Genomic DNA, 22,045 nt, shown 5'->3' on the forward strand with positions numbered 1-22,045 from the left:
TATACTCTCCTTGAGAGGAGGGAGGGACAATTTTTCATTTAGCCTTTGCATTCTGAGCACTTAGCACAATATCTTGAACATAGGAATGAATGAATAAATGCATCAGTGAAAAAATATTAAGTGCTTCTTTTGGGTGTTTGTTGCCGAAGAAGACCATGCCATCGGAGAAATAATGACATAACTTGAACTTGACTTTGTTTTGAGTGAGGGAGGGCTGTTTATTATGTATAAAGGATTGGTTAAATGCTGGGCATACAAACTCTCAAGGAGTGCACATTCTAACAGGGGAAATATTCAAATAGGAAGTCTCAGCCAGAAGTCAGATGGACTGGCCCCACAGTCCTCAGAGGGCAGCAGCCAAGCAGTTAGTGATGCAACATTTAAAATACAATTGCCACTGAGAGAATGCTATTTGTTTGTGATATGGAATCATTTGACAATGCCAAGGACTTTGGCAGCAAGAATTGTGTCTTATGGGTCATCCAAATTTTGCCCACTGGGTCCCCTCGCTGCTCAGGAAGTTGCCTGGTTGATCATCCACAGGAACCAGTTCCCTAGTTGATGTCTGCAGGAACTGGGCTAGATCAGGGTCAGTGAGGGGAAGAGGACTTAGTGAGCACTGCCATTTCCAGGGCGCTTGAGAATGAATACATAAAAGGATTCCCCCAAAGTTACACATCAAGCTAGTGGTAGATGTGAGTTAGAATCCAGGGCTCCTGACAGCCTAACCTTCTTTAATGTAAGATTACATTCAAATAAAAGGAAATGCTCTGCAGAATCTGGGGTTTCATATATAAACAGTCCACAAAAACCTAATGTTACTTTGACAGAAGAATTGTGTTCTCAGTCACAAAAGCTCCTTTTGGAAATTTAAGGATTGATAGGGGTCCAGACCTCTAATTTTTCATTGGGATCAGACGTGGGAGGCAAAGAACCTTGACTGATGGCTATGAATGAGCAAATGAGCCAAGCTGACCTCTAAGGTCTTCCTGACTCTAACATTCTACTATTCTAAGCACTAACTGGTCAGAGGGCTACATGAAGACTCTTTCCTGAGGAAAGTAGCCTATTTTCCCATTATTTTTAAACTCGCCAATTCTAAGATTCTTTGATAGAATTCTAAGTAGATGGTGATTGTCACCTGCATCCCTGCATTTTTGGGTATATTAATTTCTTATGTAATACCTGTCACAGACCTTGCTTGGTACCTGATATATTACCCCCATTCTCTTTTTGATGTCCCTCCTGTAATTTCTTGGTCATTCTCACTAATGACTTGTCTGAAATGATCTGTTCCCAGACTTGGACTAATGGGGTGCCTCTAGGAAGCACTCCTGTTAGGCCCTTCAAAAGGATAAATGATTAGGATAGGGCTGGCCTCTGGAAATCCACTACATGAGGGCTCAGACTTCTGTGTGAACCCACTGGGAGGTGTCTTGCCATACCATCTGTTCTACTCTGTTAACCATTCACACCTGAAGCTGGAGCTTCAGGACTGTACCTAGGCAAGAGGCAACTGAGACTACGTCTCAGAGTACCAAAGTTTACAAGGTGCTGATAGCCTTTCAGCATCACAGAAGCAATTGAGCTTAGAAGCTAGTTAGCAAGGATAAGTGGTTAAAATGGGAAACTATCAGATGGTGTCCTATCTCTTCCCAAGGGAGTTTCTTTTTCACTTCATCCTCACCTGCCTCTCCCCACAGCTCCCTCTGTAGTCCAACTTTCTTGAAAACAACTGGGAATTATATGGAAAAAGCTCACTCAGGTTCCTCTAACCTAGAGACCCTATCATATGCTGGGCATATGATCCCCTCACCAAACTGAAACTTCTTGACCCCCATGGGGTATCTGCTGGTACACATCCATTCTTCTTTCCCTCCTGCTCCCCATCAAAGGCAGGCCCATATTATGCTACTTGCCTGAGATGCACAAAATGACTAGTATAGGTTCTGAAAGCCTTTATCCATGCCCTTAGCAGAAACACTGATAGCAGAAAGTGGATCCCAGGCAGGTGAGTACTCCCTAGTGTCAAAGGCAACTTCCCATCATTCCCTGGAATGTATGCCTCCATGCAATTAGACAAGGACCTCAAGACTCAAGGATTACTTGAGTTACTTGGCCTGAATGTGCCTAGAGAATTCCTTTCCAGTGTGGCCACCACTCAGAGCCATGTAGGGGCCAGAAGCACCTTCCTAAAGATTGCTGTCCTTTTCAACAGAAACTCTCCCCTTGATCTCCATTGAGACTGCCCTACCAAGACAAATATCTTGGTTACTTTTCAGATCCACCCTTGCACTGGTGTGCTGCTTTGACCCTGTGAATCCTCCTTGCCCAAATACCTTCAGGTACAAGGTGCAACTGAGCTTGTGTAAGCCTTCAAAACTTGAGGCTGGGAAAATATCACTGACTGTTATAAAGCATCTTTTCTCTCAATTAAAGTCAGGGATGGAAGATTCTGGGGCCCTTTTTTCTCTCCTCCACTTTTCATTCTTCACATAAAAAGGCCTGTGAGTGTGCGGATGTGTATAACAAAAGATCATATTTGGTCCCTGGTGACTCCATGTTCACTTTCTTTTCAAGAGAATGAGGCCAGTATCCTTTCTTCTTAGAGGAAATACTCTTTATCCAACCTTCTGCACAGACCATCTGTAGTTAGTTATTATGAAAATCCACTAAAAGACATTCTCTGACACACACTTATTGAATTTATCTTTTCTGTATATCTTCCCTAATATCCAATCCAGTTATTGAGTTCTGCATGGTCAGGGGAAAGGGAATTTGGAATCCATTGAAGCAGGGGACTCAGCATTGGCTTGGCAGAACAGTTTCATACTGAGTTGTGACAGTTATCTTTTCTGAAATCTCCCAGCCAAAAGGTGAGCTGATGTGCCTCTATCTACCTGAACATATATCTACGGCAAAGTTGATTCAGCGCAAGTGAGTGAGTCTTAATCACCTGTGGCAGTCTAGGGACAACAGATGTTTTGGCAAATATGTGTCTCTGATCATAGAACACACTTGACTGCTTCTAATCTGCAGGGGTATGATTACATTGGGGTAATAACTCCCTAGAACATCTTTGCCACAGTTATAGCACACTGGGACAGCTAAGTATAAGCAATGCATAAATTAATCCACCCTGTAAAATGTTTACCAGCAGTCAGCTCTACTGGTCATGCGATAAAAGGATGTTATTTGACAGCAAATTAATGCATTATCTATGTGACCCAATGAAAGGCCAATTATTTATATTTTTGTTGGACTGATGTATCCCCTTGTAAAATCTGCCTGTAATGTTTTTAATGTATCCCACAGGATGCAATTAAGTGCCCAAATGAGTGTATTAAAAACGATCTTTTAAACTCTTCAATCCTATTGTAGCACAGCGCTGAGCTCACAGAGCAAACACTGAATGAAAGCTTGTTGCATGCAGTTGCCTGGAGGAAACTGTTCTCTGTCTATTGCCTATGTCGGGAGGACTGGTCATATGAGTCGATCACTTTGATAATTGCCTTGGTGACCGTGTAAGTGATCTTGATTCTATTTTGGCAATATCTACCCTGGAGGTTTTTATTAGCAAAGACTCAGAGTCAAGCTACTATAGTTGTAAGAGAGGGCTATAACTAGAGTAAGGATAGTAGACCTTTGCCTCAAGGTGCTGAATTTAGAGGGTGCCTAGAGCATTCACCATCTTTCAGTAGTATAGAAATGACAGCTCAGAACCTAGCTAGCTAGAATAATTAGTTGAAATACGAAGCTAGCAGATAGCAGGCTGGGGATAATTCTGTTCTTTACCTCACTACCCTACCTCCCCGGAAGCAACCTCACCTCCCCTTTGGATTCCCCCCATCCCACCTGAGGGTCTGCTTTGTGCCAGTTGCCCAAAGTATAATGATATCTAGACACAGCTGTAACATCAGCAAATCTCTCTGCCCTCCAACATTAGTTATCAAAGTAATTTGATAGTATGATGGAAAACTTTGCAATACGTTTTTAATATGCATTCCTTCATTGATTCAATGAATATTGAGCATCCACTATGGGCAAGAATTATTATTTTTTTTTAATGCAAACTGTAGACTGCACTGGTCATTTGCCTTCGGAGATACCAGCATACTTGGGCCAATCAGGAGGCAAGGACTTGGGTGGGGGGAGTTGTGGAGAGGATTACACAAATGGGAAACCAAAAGAATCAGTGCTATTTCCATTGGTTTGGCAACCTTGCAGTGTGGGAACTCCCTTCATGGATGAAGGCTTCATCAACTTCAAGTTGCCTGTGACAATTCAGTGACTGACTTGCTCATGGTCATGCAGTTAATTTGTGTGAGGACTTGAATCCAGGTCATCTGCGCCATGTTGTCTCTCTGGTTGTGAGATAAAACCTCATTAACACTTCATCTCCATGTTTTATGTCTTAGTATAGGCCATCTCTCAGGCCTGGAATGATCTGCCCCCCTCACTTACACCTCAGCGGAAGGCATTTCCTAGTCCCCCCTCACTTCCAGCTGCTTCTCCTAGATTCTTCTCCTATATATATCTTGCATCTACCCACAATTTATTGCAAAATGTCTCCTCCATTGGACTGTGAGTATCTTGAGAGCAGGGGACTGTTTTTTTCCCTTTTCTTCATGTCTCTGCCACCTAGCACAGTGCCTGGCACATAGTAAGTGATTAATAAATACTTCTTGGCTTAAACTTAGACCTTAATCATTATAAATTTGTGGAAATTCAGACAGGGGCTCAGATGGATAAAGAGGTGAACACACTATGAAAATAAGTATTACTTAATAGCCAAGTAGTGTAACAAGAGATCATGAAGGTGATTAATCTTCCTGAGAGGAGGATTTGAACACAGGTCTTTAGGATGCCGGGCTGGCCACCCATTCACCAACACCAGCTGCCTCTCCTTTTCTTGTTAAGTATGAAACAGGCTTGATCCTGTTTTTCCGTGCCTTCTTCCATTGGTTGCCTAGCCCAATAGAGTTGGATGGGATAGAGATCAAGGAAAAGTCAGCTCCAGAAGTATGGTAGTCAGCTCCTTCAGAGGGATTCTAGAGTAAATCTGAAATCTGCCTCAAACTATGCAGCCAGCCCTCTATAGATAGCTTCCCTGATGTGCTCAGTGTATGTCCTGGGACTTAGAACAAAGACTCTTGGAACACTCATCTCCTGTATTAGGGAGATGGGGTAAGGAGGTACCTGAACATTGGGGCTTAGTACATAAGCATGACTTAAACCATCTTATCCAGTGACAGCTGTGAACTGAGAACAATGGGGCATCTGGGGAGGGAGGGATGCCCCTGGAATAGTGAAGGTTGGTCCATCAGGGAGAGAGGCTTAAGGCAAAAAAACCCAGAACAGAGAGAAGGTTCCCATGTTTTACTCACTCCCTCCAACATAGGAAGAATATTTGTCATAGGTTTTTAGGTTAACTTTGAAGCATGAGGAAAATATCTAAGTGTGGAAAACAAGGCAGAGTTGGGGGGGAGGGGCAAATAAGAAGGGTTGCTCTGGATAGAATGGGCAGAACCTCAGCTCTGGGAAGCCCCAGGAGGCTTTCTGAGACCATATCACACTTTGGTGAAAGTAGAAACCAGGTCTAGTCATAAGCAAAGCAACGTGGAATAGCGAAAAGATCTCTGGATTTGAAGCTAGAAGTCCTAGGGGCAAATTCCTCCTCTACTCCTACTTGTGTGATCTTGGACCAGTCACCATGATCTCTGTGAGTCTCAGTTCCCTCATTGGCAGCATGAAGGCATTGATCTGCAGCTTTCCTAAGACCTTAGCTCTAAACCATGTGATGGTATAATAGCCACTTTAACTGTTCCTCACCTGCGCCTTCTCAAGAGGTGCACTCAGGGAGAGAGGGAGACTGAAGGGAAAACAGCATCCGTTGCCATAGGCAACAGCCATGGGAAAAGCCCGCTGCTCTCACAGCACCTGCAGCCTCCTCAGTGAAGGGGGAGGAGGGAGTGACCCTCGGAGGAGGGCTAGCAGCTGAGATGCAGAGCGCAAGACCTTAGGGGCCCCCTGGGCAGCAGAGGAGAAAAAGCAACGATCCTGAGCATCACACAGGCAGGACCTTCGGTATTCACCGCAGGGGTCCACACAGCCCCCTCTATAGTAATAAATCAATCAACAAGGCTTTGTTAAATGCCTACTACGTGCAGCAGGGGCTATGCTGGAATACAAAGACAATAATAAAAACCCTTAAGGAACCCTTACTGTTAGTAAACGGTGAAACAGCAGAAGGAAAAGGAAGAAGGTTCTTGTGGGCATGGGAATGGAGGGACATTCTTTAGTCTTTTGAAATTTTCACTGAAAATTTCTATGATTCAGTCTCAGCCTACTTTTAGGCACCAGATCGCTTCACCTGGCCACTCCCATCACCACACTGATGACATGGATGACAATGGAACTGTGAACTCAGACTTCTGCTTTCGTCTGACTTTCATCTTGTCTCCGTCCAAGGAAATGCCAAGGGCTGCTTTGACTTCCCCTTCTCCCACCTCAACCTACTGCTCACATTATTTATTTATTTATTTTACCTCTGAAGAGAGAAAAAGATCTGGGATGGGGGAAGAGGTATTGAGGTATATAGAATGTCCTCTGTAAATCTGACAAGCTTTCTATTTATCCAAGTCACCGATGAAAATGTTAAGCAGCAGAGGGGACAGATTCCCAAGCTGGTCCCCTGGAGACCTCCTTCTAAGTGGACATCAGACCACTAATGATGATTCTTTGGGTTCAGGAATTCAATCAGTTCTGAATCTCTATAATTTTGTGCTATTATCTGCCCAGAGCTCTTAATCTATTCCCAAGGAATAACATGAGAGACTTAGTTAAATACTTTGGAAAAATCTGTGTAAATTATATTTACAACATTCCCTTTATCTTCTAGTCTGCAAATGATCAAAAAAGAAAATGAGGCTAGTTTGGGGTAACTGGTATTGAAGAAGGTAGGCTGACTATTGGTAATCACTGATTCCGTTTCAGACGTTCACTAATATCCTCATCAATAATATGTTCTCAAATGTTGTCCCTGGCTTATTCTGGGAATTCTGGGAAAGCAGAGTTGCAGCTTGATCTGTACCAAAGACACTTTTTGGCTAATGTGTCCGTTCGCCAATCAGGAGGCAGAGACAGATGAAAACCAGTCTTAGCCTTTACACAGAAGGAGTGTATTTGCAGACAAAGGGCATAGACTCCAGGGCAGACAAGACTTCTGATCATGTGTCAGTCATTTCAACTACATCTGAACACGCCTTTCCTACGTGTTATGGCCAAAGACAAAATTTTAGTTAATGTTCATAGGGAGAGAAGAGATATTTGCAGATTTATATATGAAGTATGTGCAGTGTGTGTGCAGCTGTCATGCATAATGTAATCAATAACATGCCTGTTCTCAATCTAAACAATTATTCTGGACACAGAGAAGGTGACAAAAAAAAGTGCTTAAAGAAACAAAATATCATTTCTTCAGGAGCATCATGGCAGGAATGGTAAAGGTATAGAGAGCTAATTTCAGGCAAGAAGCCCCTGAGTTCAAGTCCCACCTTGGACACATACTAGCTCTGTAATCTTAAACAAGTCTAGAAGACCTAAATTCAATCCTGCTTCAGACATAGCAAAATGTAGAGGATGGCTCATATACAAGAACAGAACAGAATGTGATGAGTTCCATGAAGTACTTTGAGGATTTGGTAACGGGAGAGACCTCATTTTATAAGAAAGCATCATGAAGGAGATGGCATTTGAGATGGGCAGGATTTGAAATGTCATGGATGGGGAACAGGCATTCCATTTGGGTGACTCAGTGTGCAGAAAAGCAAGGAGGTAGGGAACTTGAGGGAGCGTTTCAAGAACATTGGAATGTCCAGTTTTAGTGGAATAGTGGAATAGATAAGGTAGGAAAGACTGAATAAAGCTAAAGCATGAAGAATCTTGAATATCAGTCTAAGTAGCTGATACTTAATTGGGCCAATGGAAAGCCATGAAAGATTTCTGAGCAGACAGGTGACATGATTGGAGTGAAACATTAGGAAAATTACTCTCAAAGTGGATTGGTGAGAGATAAAAGGAGCAAGACCTATTTAAATGGGGGTTTTCTAAAGTGATTGCGTTTGTTCTCCTGAATTGCTTTTAATAGCCCTTTTTGATCTTTCCCCTATTATTTAATAACTCAACAAAACTTCTTTTTTTCCATTTGCTTAAGTAATTTCAACCTAACCCCTATCCAATTTTCCACAAACTTTGAATTACTGAGGTTCAAATTCCTGAGATTTTACTGTTCCGCTTGAGAAACATAGTGGTGAGGCAGATGAAGGACTCACTTTGGAGTTAGGAAAACTTGAGTTTAAGGTCTGCCTTTGACCTATACTAACTGTGATCATGGCTAGTCACTCAATCTAACCCCAGACTTTCTAGGACTATTAGATGCAGACAAATTGGAAAGAACTTTTACAACAAAATTTTCCCATCCTGATGAAATCTTAGGTGTAGTTTCCTACCCCCTCACCTCCCACTCCCCCAAAAAACCCTGAACCTGACTGTAAAGTTGAAGTTGTAAGTTGAAGTATAACTACTTAAAACCTAGTTCATCCCACTATAAACACTTCATATGTCTTTTTTCTGGAATGTTGGAATAGCTTGACTGAAAATAGTCAATTCAGTTCAAGCATTTCTAGTATAACTACCATGTGCAAGGGGGAAACCATGTGCTGGCCTCATAGGCAGGAAGACCTAGGTTGCAGGCCTGTTTCTGACTCAGACTAAGTATGACCATGGTCAGTTCAGTCATTTAAACTTTCCGTGCCCTGGCGATTAAGACTATCAGTTGCAGACAAGCCATTGAATGATGTGCAACAGTGGAGACAGTCTCTATACACAGATTAAATTACACTTCTGGATCACCTCAGAGAATGTGAAAGGCCTTGGGAACTCAGGGATAAAGCAAAACAATCTTGATTTTCAAACTGCTTGCCTGCTACTTTATGCTTCTGAATATCACATTTTTTACCATTTTCTATAGCACTTAAAAAATCCATTAAAAACATAATCTCTAACTCATCCCCCTAAGACACACACACACACACACACACACACACACACACACACACACACACATACACACACACTGCAGAAAGGGCTATCTGTCTCCATTTAAAACTTAAATATAATGTAAAAGTTTTTGGCTTTGTTTCTGTGTTGTTGTTTTCTGGTGATATATGAGGAAAACTAAGGAGGAACAGTTGGTTGTTGGGCCTGAAAAAATGAAACATTCCTTTATCATAATGAATGGATTTGGGTGCTAAGTATGAATGCTGGTGACCTTTTGAAAATGAAAGGCTGACCCAGAAACTGATGAGAATCAGCCAGATCAAACGAGGCAGAAAGAAGGCTGAAAGGAGGCTTTCCCAGCCCATCAGGGTTTGCTGGCCATGCAAATTCCTTTTATAATTAAAAGAGACATCATGGTCAGTGGAAAACAGGAAAGGGAACAAACAGGCTAAATCATTGGCTGGATCTCTCCAGCCCTGCCTCACTGGCATGTTATCGAGCACTGCTGGACAGTGTGACCCAAGTCACTTCTATCATACATATGCAAAGGCAGCCACCAAAACAGATCTGCTTTGGGATATGGACAGAGGCCAATGCCTTATCTCTTACTGAAATGTCTCTTACCTGAAGAAGAATATGGGTAGAAACTTGACGTAGTTGATGATCTAATTAGTAACTTCTATTTTAGGGAATAGAAATAACATTATAGTTGCTACCAACAAATAATGAAAACTGATTTGGGAAAGATCAATTAAAGGAGCTGGGGAAGGGAGGAAAGGGAGTGAGGTGAAGATTTAACTTTTCTGTTCTCCTGCAGAGACTTTTTACAAAACCAAAATGTCATAAGTTTTTCCTAGTAACTTTTTTAAAGGGAAAATTTAAAAAGGACTTCCTGGGACATGAGCTGTGTTCCCATCCAGATTAATATTGGTTCAACAATGGAACAAATGAGATAATATTTGTGAAATGCTTGGCACCGTGCCTGGTATACACTAGGTCAGGAGTGGGGAACCTGTGGCCCTCTAGGTCCTCAGGTACAGCCCTTTGGCTGAATCATACTTCACAGAACAAATCCTTTTATTAAGGGTGGTAACTAGGTGCTATCACACCTAGTTGTATATGTTTACTCCCTCCCCCATGGAAGGTAATCTCAGATGGTAGGCTCTAGAGGAAGGAGGTGGGACCTGGGAAAAGCCTTCTACTGAAGGTGGGATTTGAGTTGAGTCTTGAAGGAAGTCAGGGAAGCCAGGAGGTGGGGTTCCTGGAGGTTTCTAATTTTGTTTTCCACCTACCAATTACTTACATGTACACAGAGTCCTTCCAACAGAAGGTAAGCTCCTTGAGGGTAGGGAGTTTATCATTTTTGTCTTGGATGTTCTGGAACTTAGTAGAGTGCCTTCAGCATTGGTATAATGATCTTCCAATGAGGGAAACTTCCCCCTCTTGAGCCTCCCACACTCCCATGCAGAATGACATTTTCCAATCTTTGAGCGCTGTCTGGGGGCATTGGGATATTGAAGGACTTGCTTAAAATAACACCAGTAAGCTAAGTCAGTTAGGACATGAACCTAAGTCTTCCAGATTTTGAGGCCAAGCTCTCTGTGCACTACACCAAGATGCCTTGAATGTGGTAGGCCCTTGATACATGTCCGTTGAACTTAATTAAAATGTTCATCTGTAAGAAGGTCAATTGGGGCTGATTATTCTGAGTTCTTTCCTCCCCCTCCAGCTATTATTATGTTCATGACAAAACAACAACAATTTCACTACAGTCCCCCTTTGATCCCTCATCATGCCATGGAGGGGATCCTGAGTTCTCAAAAGCAATGGTCAGAAAAGAACAACCTCTGGTCTTTAAAAAGGATCACAGATTTAGAATTAGAAGGGACCTTGGGAAACTAAGGTCTGGGGTGGTTAAGGGACTCACGGTCACCAAGAGAGTAATTGGCAGAGCCAAAATTTGAACCCAGAGCTGCTAATTCTAAATACAGTACTCTTTCCTCTGAACCATGGTGCCATTGATTTCTGCCAAGCTCAGAAGGGTTTGAATAGAGATTTTGAAGGGTTTGAATAGAGATCTTTTAAAAATTATGTATATACATATGCATGCACATATTTATATATATATATGTGTATGCTCAGATATAGACACATATATGCATATATACACAGAGATATGTACATATGCACTCAGATACATACTGGTTAGGTTACATCAAAGATACCATAATAGCACCATTGCTCCAAATAGATATGCTGACCAGATAGTGATTAAAACCAAGTGGATGAAGAGTACCCATTATCTATAGTCCAGACTGTGATAGCCAGATGAACGGACTACATATAGAACTCATCCATCAGTATGTGTGTATGCATGTATGTCTATATATCTAAATACACACATATATGTACACACATATATTATATATGTATGTATATGTGCACATATGTATATACATGTGTGTGTGTATCTTTGATAGACACTGTAAGAGAAAATTGAGTTGAGCTGAGCATTGAACAGGAAGAAAATGAGGTGGATGGTTTTACAAAGCCCTTTTAATGAACACCTAACTTCTCCCTGAAACAAAGGCCTGTCTTTTTCATACTCATCTTTTATTTATGTTATGTAGTATCATGTCATGTCACCACATCACAGTTGCCAAGGAATTGAAGTCGAGGGCAATGGAGAAGCATAGTGGGTGTGAACAGGCAGCAGCCCATTACTAAGAAAGAATTCAGTTGGACAAGTGGCGGTAAGATGTTGTTAAAGAAATGATTGACAAAGAAGGCAGGCTGATTATGTGGTGAGCAGGAGGGCTAACTGCTGGACAGTGAATATATTCCACTGGTGTCCTCATGGCATCAGGAGAATGGCGGGAGGGCCCAGCTTTTCTATAGAATTTGTGAGAGGACATAGACAAGAGTAGTACAGCATAGGAATACATGGATAGGTTGAGATTTGGGCCATTGGAAGGAATACCACTTCCCCCTCCAATACACACATGTATGTGTGTATTTATTTGAATATCTGTGTAATGGCATTTTTAATGGGAGAATAAGAGCCTTATGTTATTGTGGTAATAATGAAAACTTTCCAGGTGGAATGATGACAATCTGTAATACTAAAGTGATTAGAAACCATAAACCATGAGAGGCATTTACTCAAATGAACATTATACTCTCTAGAGTCCTCTGTATCTGTTTTGCCCTTTCAATTTAAACACAACAGCTTTTCCCTGTTCAATCTAAGAGACACTGAGGGCCCCCATATTATATATGGGCAAGGATCTCAAGCTGTGTACAAGAATGAACAGTGGAAAGAGACTTGAGTCAGACAGCCTGGATTCAAATCTTGTCTATAGCGTGTTGTTTGGTTGTTCAGTTATTTCAGTTGTATCTGACTCTATGTGACCCCATTTGGGATTTCATTGGCAAGTATACTGAAGTGGTTTGCCATTTCCTTCTCTACCTCATTTTACAGATAAGGAAACTGAGGCAAACAAGGTTAAGTTGACTTGCCTAGGGTCACACAGCTAGTAAGTGTTTGAGACTGGATTTGAACTCACAAAGATGGGTCTTCCTGACTTCAGACCCAGCACAATATCCACTGAACTACTTTTTGCATATGTGACCTATTTAATCTTAGGCAATTTTGTCTTCTTGAGATCAGTTTCGTTTCTTGCCTGTTGCAGATTAAATAAGCCAAGTATGTGCAGATAGTTCTCTACAAAGAATAAATTAACAAATTTCAGATCCTCTTCACTAGCCCAGGAAGAAAAAAGAAGTTGGTAGTTATCAAAGGAACATAATAACCTTGAGAGATAGGAAAAAGAAGAAACAAGAGAGATTAGCCAACCAGAAGTGAGGCCTGTTGGAAGATAGACTAGGCAGGCAGCTACCATCAGAGGGGCCCCAGGGAGCCTTGGAAGCATGTTACATCCTTCTAAGGAAAGTCTTCTAGGGCCATTTTATCCTAGAAAAATGCAAGGATCACACTAACTCAATTGCTAACCTCATTGCCAGACTTCATTGGAATTGCTGGTGCCTCACACATGCTGTGAAATCATGTCCCTCATTTTTTTAAATATAGTTACAAATCATGTGCCACGAAGCTTTGTGCTCCTTGATCCAGGAGAGTTTAGCACCTTTACTGATTCCATTACTTTAATGGGTCCCAGAATAAAATCCATTCAGAACCTTGGTTTGCCATATACTTCACCACGCAGTATTTCATAATAATCTCTTGGAAGGCAGAAGACTAATTTTCAAGGATTGAGTAGGACTTTCTAAAAACTCCTATCACCTGGTAACATAGGTGACTTGAATGCTACCACTCAGTGACAGCCAGGAAAGTAATGAAGGTAGGGGGATGGCAGGGGGTTGGAAATATAAATAGACCATTGCTAAAATTTAATTAGAGACAGCAAATGTTAATAATAAATTCAATTAATTTTGTCCTTTGAGGTGGGGGAAGAGACAGGATAATAACTCATTTAAAATGCCTCAATTAGCATCCTTCTTTCCTGAAGAGTGATTTATGCCAATAATGGACCAGCAGAGTTCTCATAAGATTGTTCCAAATCACCCTTTCTTTAAAAAAAAAAATCATCATTTCCAAGGACATGTTGACAGAGACATAGCAAATTATTCCATATAAATTTCCTCTTATTATCTTACACATTTACTTGCTAATTGTTTGTGACTTTTTTTTGAAGTCAAAATAGGTTATAAATAGCTGAGCCACCACTTATGAAACTGAATTTGAGCTAAAGTGATCCATCTTTTGGAACCTTGTACATTTTTTTTGAAAGTCAGTTAGTTTATTGCTGCACTGTTGATTTTCAAAGGCATTCCACCATCTCCCCTCACCCAGTTCAAACTGGTGATTGGTCTTAACTTCTACAGGGTTCTTTCGGAAGAAGAAATAAAGGTTATGAACCACCCACCAATGGGTTTTCAGCATTCCCATTCAACTACATCAGTTTAAAGAGGTTTTTTTTTAAAGAGCAAAGCATAAAAGCAAAAATGAAGAGGTTCTTGTAAAAATAATACTTATCCCCTCCACTTCCTCTCTTTAACAAGACCTGTTGCCTGAAATAAATATTAATGTCTAGGAAGCTTTTTAATTCTAATTCCTGATAGTTTAAACAAGACCTGATAAAGAGAAATAATGCTCTGGAAGCAATCCCAGTATTCTGGGAGCATTTCACACTAGTTATAAAGGCTGGATTGCATGACAAAGTTAGCCTCTAAAGATCAGGTCTTTCAATGGTCCCATGGCACATGCACAAGTATTAAATAATTCAGACATAATTGTTACTTACATGAGAACCGGAAAGGTCTTGCTCCCAAGCCACATTGTCTCACCCCTTCTCCATGGAAAAGCCCATACTGGAGTTCCCCCGTAAACTTCTCAAGCTCTTGTCCAGAGGCATTGACAAGCAGGGCTCCGGTCTTGCAGAGGATCTTGGCTTTGACCCATACCTGGGTTCCCAAGGCCATTATGACTCCAAAAGAGCACGCAAAACTCAAGATACCAGCAGTGCAAAAGATGACCTTCTTTTGTTGGCTGGGCATGATTGGGAGCTGGGGAAAGCTTCAGAGAAAAGACAGCTTGGAGAAAGGGCACTATGCCACTTCTTGGATTCCCATCATTGAATCTGCACCACGGAACACTGAACTTTCCAGTCCATGGAAATCATCTCCTGATTAGTTTCCTTGAATGCCAGCATTCCTCCTCTCAGACCTTTCCCCTCCACTCTATTTCTTCTTGCTCTTCAGTTTGGGAACTTTGGATGAGGGACTATCTGTAAAATACAACTTTGAAGAGTCTCCTCCCCCTCTCCTCCTCCTCCTCCTCCCCCTCCTCCTCCTCCTCCCCCTCCTCCTCCTCCTCCCCCTCCTCCTCCTCCTCCTCCTCCTCTGTGTCACTGGGTAACAAAGGTTTAAGATAACAGATGGAGCCCTCTGTGTAACTCGATGAATGCCTTGCTTTTCTCATCAGTCTTTTGTCTGATTGGATGAGTTGAAACCTCTAGAAATAGGGTTGGCTATTCTAAGTTCTCAGCAACCTGAGAAGTTTTGTTTTTTCTTTAATGCAGGTTTAACTGAGGGAAAGGAGGGAGTAAAGGGAACTATAGAATACACACACACATTTTCTCTCCTATTTGTAGATATAAAGTCTTACCCATTTAGACTACCAGAGGATTTTCATTGACATAGAGCAGGAACTGTGAATCAGGCAACTAGCTTAATTTGCAAGAAGTAGCTCAGTGTGATGACAAGAGGATCAGACTTGAAAGAAGAATGAAATTTACACTCCATTGCTGCTGCTGCCTAGGGGTATGCCTTGGAGTCCTTTAACTCCTTCCAGACTCAGTTTCTTTCTCCATATAATGGGGGACAAAGGTTTAATCTCACCCAATTTTTAGGGCAGATCAAATGGTATCTGTGTCAAGGACCTATTATAATTATGAAAATCAGCAACATGCAGAGTAAATTTGGATTCGAGGATTGAGCACTCATTCCCAGATTTATCAATTACTGTCTGTGTGACCTTTGTCAAGTGACCAAATCTCTGAGTCTCTGTTAAAAAAGAGGGCATTGGAGTATATGACCTCTAAGATCCTTTCCAGTTTGAAATCTATTATTTCATGAGTCCTAGCCCAATCTCTAGATCTAGTAACTTCCCTTTTCTAGAGTTCTAAGGGAAATGGCTAAAGGACACTTGGTTCAGTGGCCAAGTTTTCATAGCATATAGTTCCTTGCCATGGATCATGACAAGATACACTTTCCTCTGTATTATCTGATTACTTGAGGTAAAAATCAAGGGTTTCAATAGGTGAGTATGTCTGAATTCCCTTTCACTGGAATTTTTCTCCTCAAGGCTCCAGATCCCCTGAGGCAGGAAAGCCAGTGAAGTATACCTTACTAATCAAGGGATCATTGGGAAGCCTGCTAACTCCAGGAGTTGTCTAGGTGTCTTACCAGGATCTAAAAGGGCTTTGTGGAAGAATTAGACAAGCTAGACCATTCTGAAAACAACTGGCTCTTTCGTTGGAGCTGTTTAAAGAAGATTCCCTAAAGAGAAGACCATGAGGCACTCAAGGGAGATGGGAAAGGGGATCAGCAACAAGAGAAGGTGGTAGGGTGGCCCAATGAGCCCCTCTACATCCTGGGGTCAGGAATAACACCTCCAAACAAGGGCAGCCTCACAGTGGAGTGAAGACTAACAATTCCAAGGTGGAACCAAGAAGGGACAGAAAGATGGTTACAACCAGTCACCAGGGTCACCTGGGACAGTTTTGAGGAGGACAGTTATGAGGTCAGCACAACTTTTTGATCTTCTTGGGTGTCACCACCATCACCATTATCAGCAGCAGCAGCATGGCTACCATTTGCATACAGTACCTACCATGCGTCAGGCACCATGCTAGACTCTATACAAATATTATCAATTTGATCCTTACAATAACCCTGAGAGGTATTATTATCCCCATTTTACAGCTGAGGGAACTGAGGCAAACAGGAGTTAATTGATTTGCCCACAGTTAAACAGCCTCACACAAGTGTCAGAGGCTGGATCTGAACTCAGGTCTTCTTGACTCCAGGCCCAGCAGTCACTCCATTGAGTCAACATTGAGTCATGACTGGTTCAGGATCAGAGACAGTTGCTTTTATATGGAAAGAAAGAATCCTACTCAAGAGAGTCTTAGGATACAGGTAGGGAGCTACTGAGGTTGAAATGTTCCAAGGATGGGGGTGGAGTAGGAGGTTGGCAGAGAAGGGTCAGGGCAGAAGACAAGGAAATATTGGGTGTGAAGAGAGGACATGACCAAGGTGGACAAAAAAGACTAGTCCAGAAAAATAAGTTTTGCTGAATACAGATAGTAGAGTTCAGACTTCAGATCTCTATTTCCAATAATCCCCAGCTATGGGGAGGAAGTCTCTTTCTACCTCAGTTTCCTCATCTGTAATATGGAAATAATAATAGCACCACTTCCTATGTAAATGTAGGTTGGTGGCTTTCCTACAATGGATAGTCTTAGAGAGTTATCTCAAAGACTAGGAAAATGATATAGCACAGCTACTATATGACTACGGTGAAAATTCATATTTTTAAAATGATAATCTTCCAAGAAGTAGAGTCAACATGGCATGGTAGAAACCTTCCTGGTATTAAGGTCAACTCTTTCCACCATGCTATGTTGACTCTATCCCCTGGAAGTTATGGTTTTACAAAGATGAATTTTTGTTCCAGAAGAATCTTGGAATTATTAAAAATACCACTCAGATCTCTAAAGGCAATCCAGTCAGCTGCTATTCTCTTACCTGATTTTGAACTTGTTTTACTGTTCATCTTCAGAATCTGTCTGAGATCTATTTTTGACTGAACCAATTCAATAGACCATCAAGGGCATATAATAGTGTATATTTGGCTCATAGATTTAGAGTTGGGTGGGATCTCAGAAGACACATAGTCCAACTCCTTCCTTTCACAGATGAAGCAACTGATGCCTGAATAAGTAAGTGTCTTGCCTCCAAATCACACAAGCAGCAAGTGGCAGATGTAGGGTTTAAACCCAGATCTGGTTACTTCATATTCATCACTTTTTCTATCATACCACATTGCTTTATCATTCATCACTTATCTTTTTCCCTGTTTGGTTTATTGTATCACTAAGAAGGCTCAGTAAAGTGTGGGACTTTATAATTAGTACCATATCATCCACCAAAGAGAGCCTCTGGAGACAAGAAATTCACCCTTCTATCTGAACTCCATGTGGACATCATCCATATGGACACCAAGGGATGCCTTCAACAAGCATTCATTTCCTAAGTACCTTCTACAACTGGGACACTGTACTAGACAAAGACAAAAAAGAAACAGTACTTATCCTTGAGGAACTTACATCCTTTTGAGGGTAGAAGGATGGAAGTAGAAATATGTCTTAGAAAAGTAAATACAAAGTAATATGGGGTATTTGGGGAAGATTTCAGCAATAGTAACTGGAGGAAACAAGTGGCTCAGAACTCTGAGCCTGGATTCAGGAAGACCTATGTTCAAATCCATTCCAAGAAATTTACTCGTGTTATCCTAGGAAAGAGACCAAACTACTGTCTGCCTCAGTTTTCTCAACTGTAAAATAGGAATAATAATGACATCTACATCCTAGGGTTGTTGTGCAGATCTGATGAGTTAATATTTATATTTATAAAGCACTTATTACTATGCCTGGCACATAGTAGGCACTTAATAAATGTCTGTTTCCTTCCTTCTCGAAGAAATCTAGGGATCCAAGAAGGCAGAGGTGAGGAGGGAGAGCATGACCTGCATGAGGCATGCCTATGCAAAGTCATGGAGGTAGGAAGTGGAATGCTTTGTACAGGGAACACCATATGGTCTGGTTTGGCTAAAATGTCAAGTGCATGAAGGCACTTGATTATTGGGTTTTTTAATTATTATTCTTATTTATTGTTTTAATAATTATTAATGGTTTACCAAACCTAGAAAGGCCAGATTATAAAGGGTTTTAAATGCCAAAGGAAGGAATTCCTATTTTATCCTAGTGGTCTTTGGGAGCAACTGGAATTTATGGAGGAGAGTTATAGGGTACTTTGGGACCTGATGGCATTTTAATTTGACTGTGTGTGAAGGATGGAATGGAGAGGAAAGAGACTGAATTCAAGGAGGCCAACTAGGAGGCTATCAAGATAGAGTAGGCAAGGGGTGATAGGGACCTCAACTGGGTGAATAGAGAAAAGGGAGTGAATGTGAAGGCAGAATTGACAAAACATAGCAACTGATTGATTACGAGGGATGAAGGAGATGGGCAGAAGCAAGGATGACTCCAAGGCTATGAATCAGAATGAGAGGAAGGACAGTGATTTCCTCAACCATCAAACAATAAGCATTAATTATGTTCTTACTATATCACAGTCACTGTGCTAGATGATAATAACTGAAACAGGAAAGTTAGGATGTTTTGGGAGTTCTGTTTTGAGAGTTTGAGATGCCTATGGTATATCTGGTTGGAGATATCCAATAAGCACTTGATGAGGTAGCTTTGGAATTCATTAAAAAGAACTGGGCTGGATATGTGTACCTGGGAGCTGTCTATATAGAAATGAGAATGGAACCCATGGAAACAGATGAGATCACTGAGAAAAAACTGAGAGAAAAGAGGAAAGGGCCCAGAATGGAGACCTGGAGTACACTCACACAAAGGGATATGAATGATGATCCTGCAAAGGAGAATGAGTTTTCAGATATGTAGGAGGAGAATCAGGAGGAAGCAATGCCTTGAAAACCAAGGCAAGAGAGAGTGTTTAGGAGGAAGGGATGGTCAACAGTGTCAAATACTGTGGATAAAGCTTGGAATGTAAACTCAACTTGACAATGAGAAAATGCTGTCATCAGTAGAGATAGCAAGGTTTATAACTGTTAAATGCTATTTTAGCAACTGTGGGCTTCCAGGCTGTATGTTATCCTGTTTTTATGTCTTATGATGCTAGGGGGCGGTTGCTAATATCTTTCCAACAACTGACTTGTTCTCTTCAGTTGTGATTCCATCCTCCTGGTCAATCTGTATCCTATTACCTTTTAGACTTAATTGGAACACCAAAGACGAGAAATTCAGCGGGAGGACAGACAGGGAAAGGGAAGTTAGCAGCTCATTGGGCACTGTTAAAAAGAAGAATTGCAAATGATTAAGAACCAATCATGCTCCAAAATTATAATAATGAAGGACATGGAAATCAAAACAACTGTGAGGCTTTATCTCACACCTAGTAGAGACTTTGCAGCATCAATTTTTAATTATTTTGTGGTGGTTGTTCTTTCGACTTACATGGCTAAAGTCATTGGGTATACTGTTTGCTTGGCTTCTTTCACTTAGCAAAGATGACAAAAGACTGGAATCAGGGTTGGAAAAGCTGTGGGAAGACAGGGTCACTCCATGCATAGTCGATGGAGATGTAAATTAGTATAATCATTTTGAAAGCAATTTAGAATTATGCAAATAAGGTCACTAAAATCTCTCTAACCTTTGACCAAGAGATTCCGCCAAGATGGTCAATAATAAAAAGAAAGCCCCCATATATCCTCACATATTTACAGAGACAAATTTGTGGTGATAAAAAAAAAATTAAAGTAGACTCCATTGATTGGTAAATGGCTTAAGAGATTGTAGCACATGAATGCAATATTCTGATAAATCTAGAAAAGCACAGAAAGACTTACATGAACTGATGCAAAGTAAAATAAGCACATCCAAGAGTACAACATACACAAGGACTACACGGGAGTGGAAGGAACAGCCACAAAACAATTGAAAGTGATTACTGCAAAATTATAAGGAATAAGTATGACTTGTGCCTCTTTTCCTTTCTAAGTTTTGTTGTTGTTGTTAAAAAGAACAGCACCTTGAAAAGGGAGAGGAAGAGATACAGGGAGAAATTTGGGCAATATAAAAATAAAATGCGACAGTAAAAATTAATTGTTAGGCATTCTTTTACATCTTTGGAGGGAATAGTTTCAATTGGGTGTCAGGTCAGAAGTCTGCCTACAGGGAGTTAAAAGAAAGAGTAGAAGGAGAGAAGATGAATGCAACAAGAATAGAAAACGTTTTTAGGGATTCAGCTGTGAAAGGATTGAGAGATGTGCGGAACATTATAGTTTGAGGGAAGGGTAGAATCAAGTAAAGGTTTTTTAAGGGTAGGAGAGTCTGGGCATTTTTATAAGCAGGAAAGGAACCAGATGTTAAAGAGAGATTGAAAATTGAGTGGGGGGGGTGGTGATTGGAGGAGCAAGCTCTTTGAGGAGGAACTGGAAGGAGAGGGGATCAGGGCAGAAGTAGAAGAGTTGTCATTAGCCAGAAGAATGGTCACTTTATTCTCTGAAATTGAAACAAAGGAGAAGAGAATGCGGGATGGTGGTGAAGAGATTTGGTGTGTACTAGTGGATAGAAGAAGGAGCTCCAAACAAGTGGCCTCAGTTTTCCCAGTAATTTATAAGGAAAGGTCCTCTGTTGGGAGGGAGGGAAGCAGGATGTTGTAGCTGGCTCAAAAAGAGAAGATGCTGTAGGGAGTAAGAGGGAGAGCTGATCAAGGGTTAGCAGACATATAGTAGGTATAGTAGGGTTTGGGATTTGAAATTTACAAAGCATTTTAATCACAATTCTGTGAGAGACAGTAGTGGGGATGTTATTATCTTCATTTTGCAGTTAATAATGATAACTAACATTTATATAGCACTTCATATGTTCTAAGCACAATGCTTAGTGCTTTATAATTATTATCTCATTTTATCCTCACTATAACTCTAGAAAATAAGTTCTATTATTATCCTCATTTTACAGATGAAGAGATAGATAAAAAGAGGTTAAGCAAGCTCCCCAGGGTCACACAGCTAGTAAGTACCTAAGGGTAAATTTGAACTCAGGTCTTCCTGATTCACAGCAAATGTTAAAAAGTTGGGGACCATCTTGATACAGGATCATTTGCTTAGCACTTACTTGTCTCACTGCTGTTAGTGGTATAGAGTCAAGCAAAGAATCCACTTGTGTCTCCTTTGAGAGACCTGAATACAGAGGGTGAGCATATAGTTATGGAAAACAAGTCCCTGGATAGAGTTAGATGTAAGAAATACTCAAAATCAGGTATTACATAAAGAATGATGAATGATACAGCATTTATGGAGTGTTCACTGTAGAAAAGTCAAAGGTACACCAAGCACAACCCAGGGGAATTCTGAGGTCAGAGGCCAAAGTTCTGATGGGAAGTGAATGAGAAGGTTGAGGACAATAGCTAGAGTACAAGCAGCAGGTTTGGAAATGGCCAAGAAGTGACGTGGTGGCTTGGTCTATGGGATCATTGGTCATGTTCTGGTATGGAGTAGATTCTAATCCAAAAGGATCGTATAGGGAAGGGAGGGGAAGGGAAAGGAAGGGAAGGGAAGGGAAGGGAAGGGAAGGGAAGGGAAGGG

The 22,045-nt window shown here is 41.1% G+C and overlaps 2 protein-coding genes across 3 annotated transcripts in view; one reads left to right on the forward strand and one right to left on the reverse strand.

Moving 5' to 3' along the window:
• The window catches only part of CLRN1 (clarin 1), a 43,472-nt gene extending 28,583 nt beyond the window's left edge, over window positions 1-14,889 (reverse strand). The window contains exon 1 of the mRNA XM_072618340.1: window positions 14,385-14,889. Within this exon, the coding sequence (XP_072474441.1) occupies window positions 14,385-14,637 (253 nt within the window). The 5' untranslated portion in view covers window positions 14,638-14,889. The remainder of the gene's footprint in view (window positions 1-14,384) is intronic.
• The window catches only part of MED12L (mediator complex subunit 12L), a 603,739-nt gene that overhangs the window by 49,903 nt on the left and 531,791 nt on the right, over window positions 1-22,045 (forward strand). The window lies entirely within an intron of this gene.

Source organism: Notamacropus eugenii, chromosome 6, assembly GCF_028372415.1.
Source record: "Notamacropus eugenii isolate mMacEug1 chromosome 6, mMacEug1.pri_v2, whole genome shotgun sequence".
Taxonomy (NCBI): Eukaryota; Metazoa; Chordata; class Mammalia; order Diprotodontia; family Macropodidae; genus Notamacropus; species Notamacropus eugenii.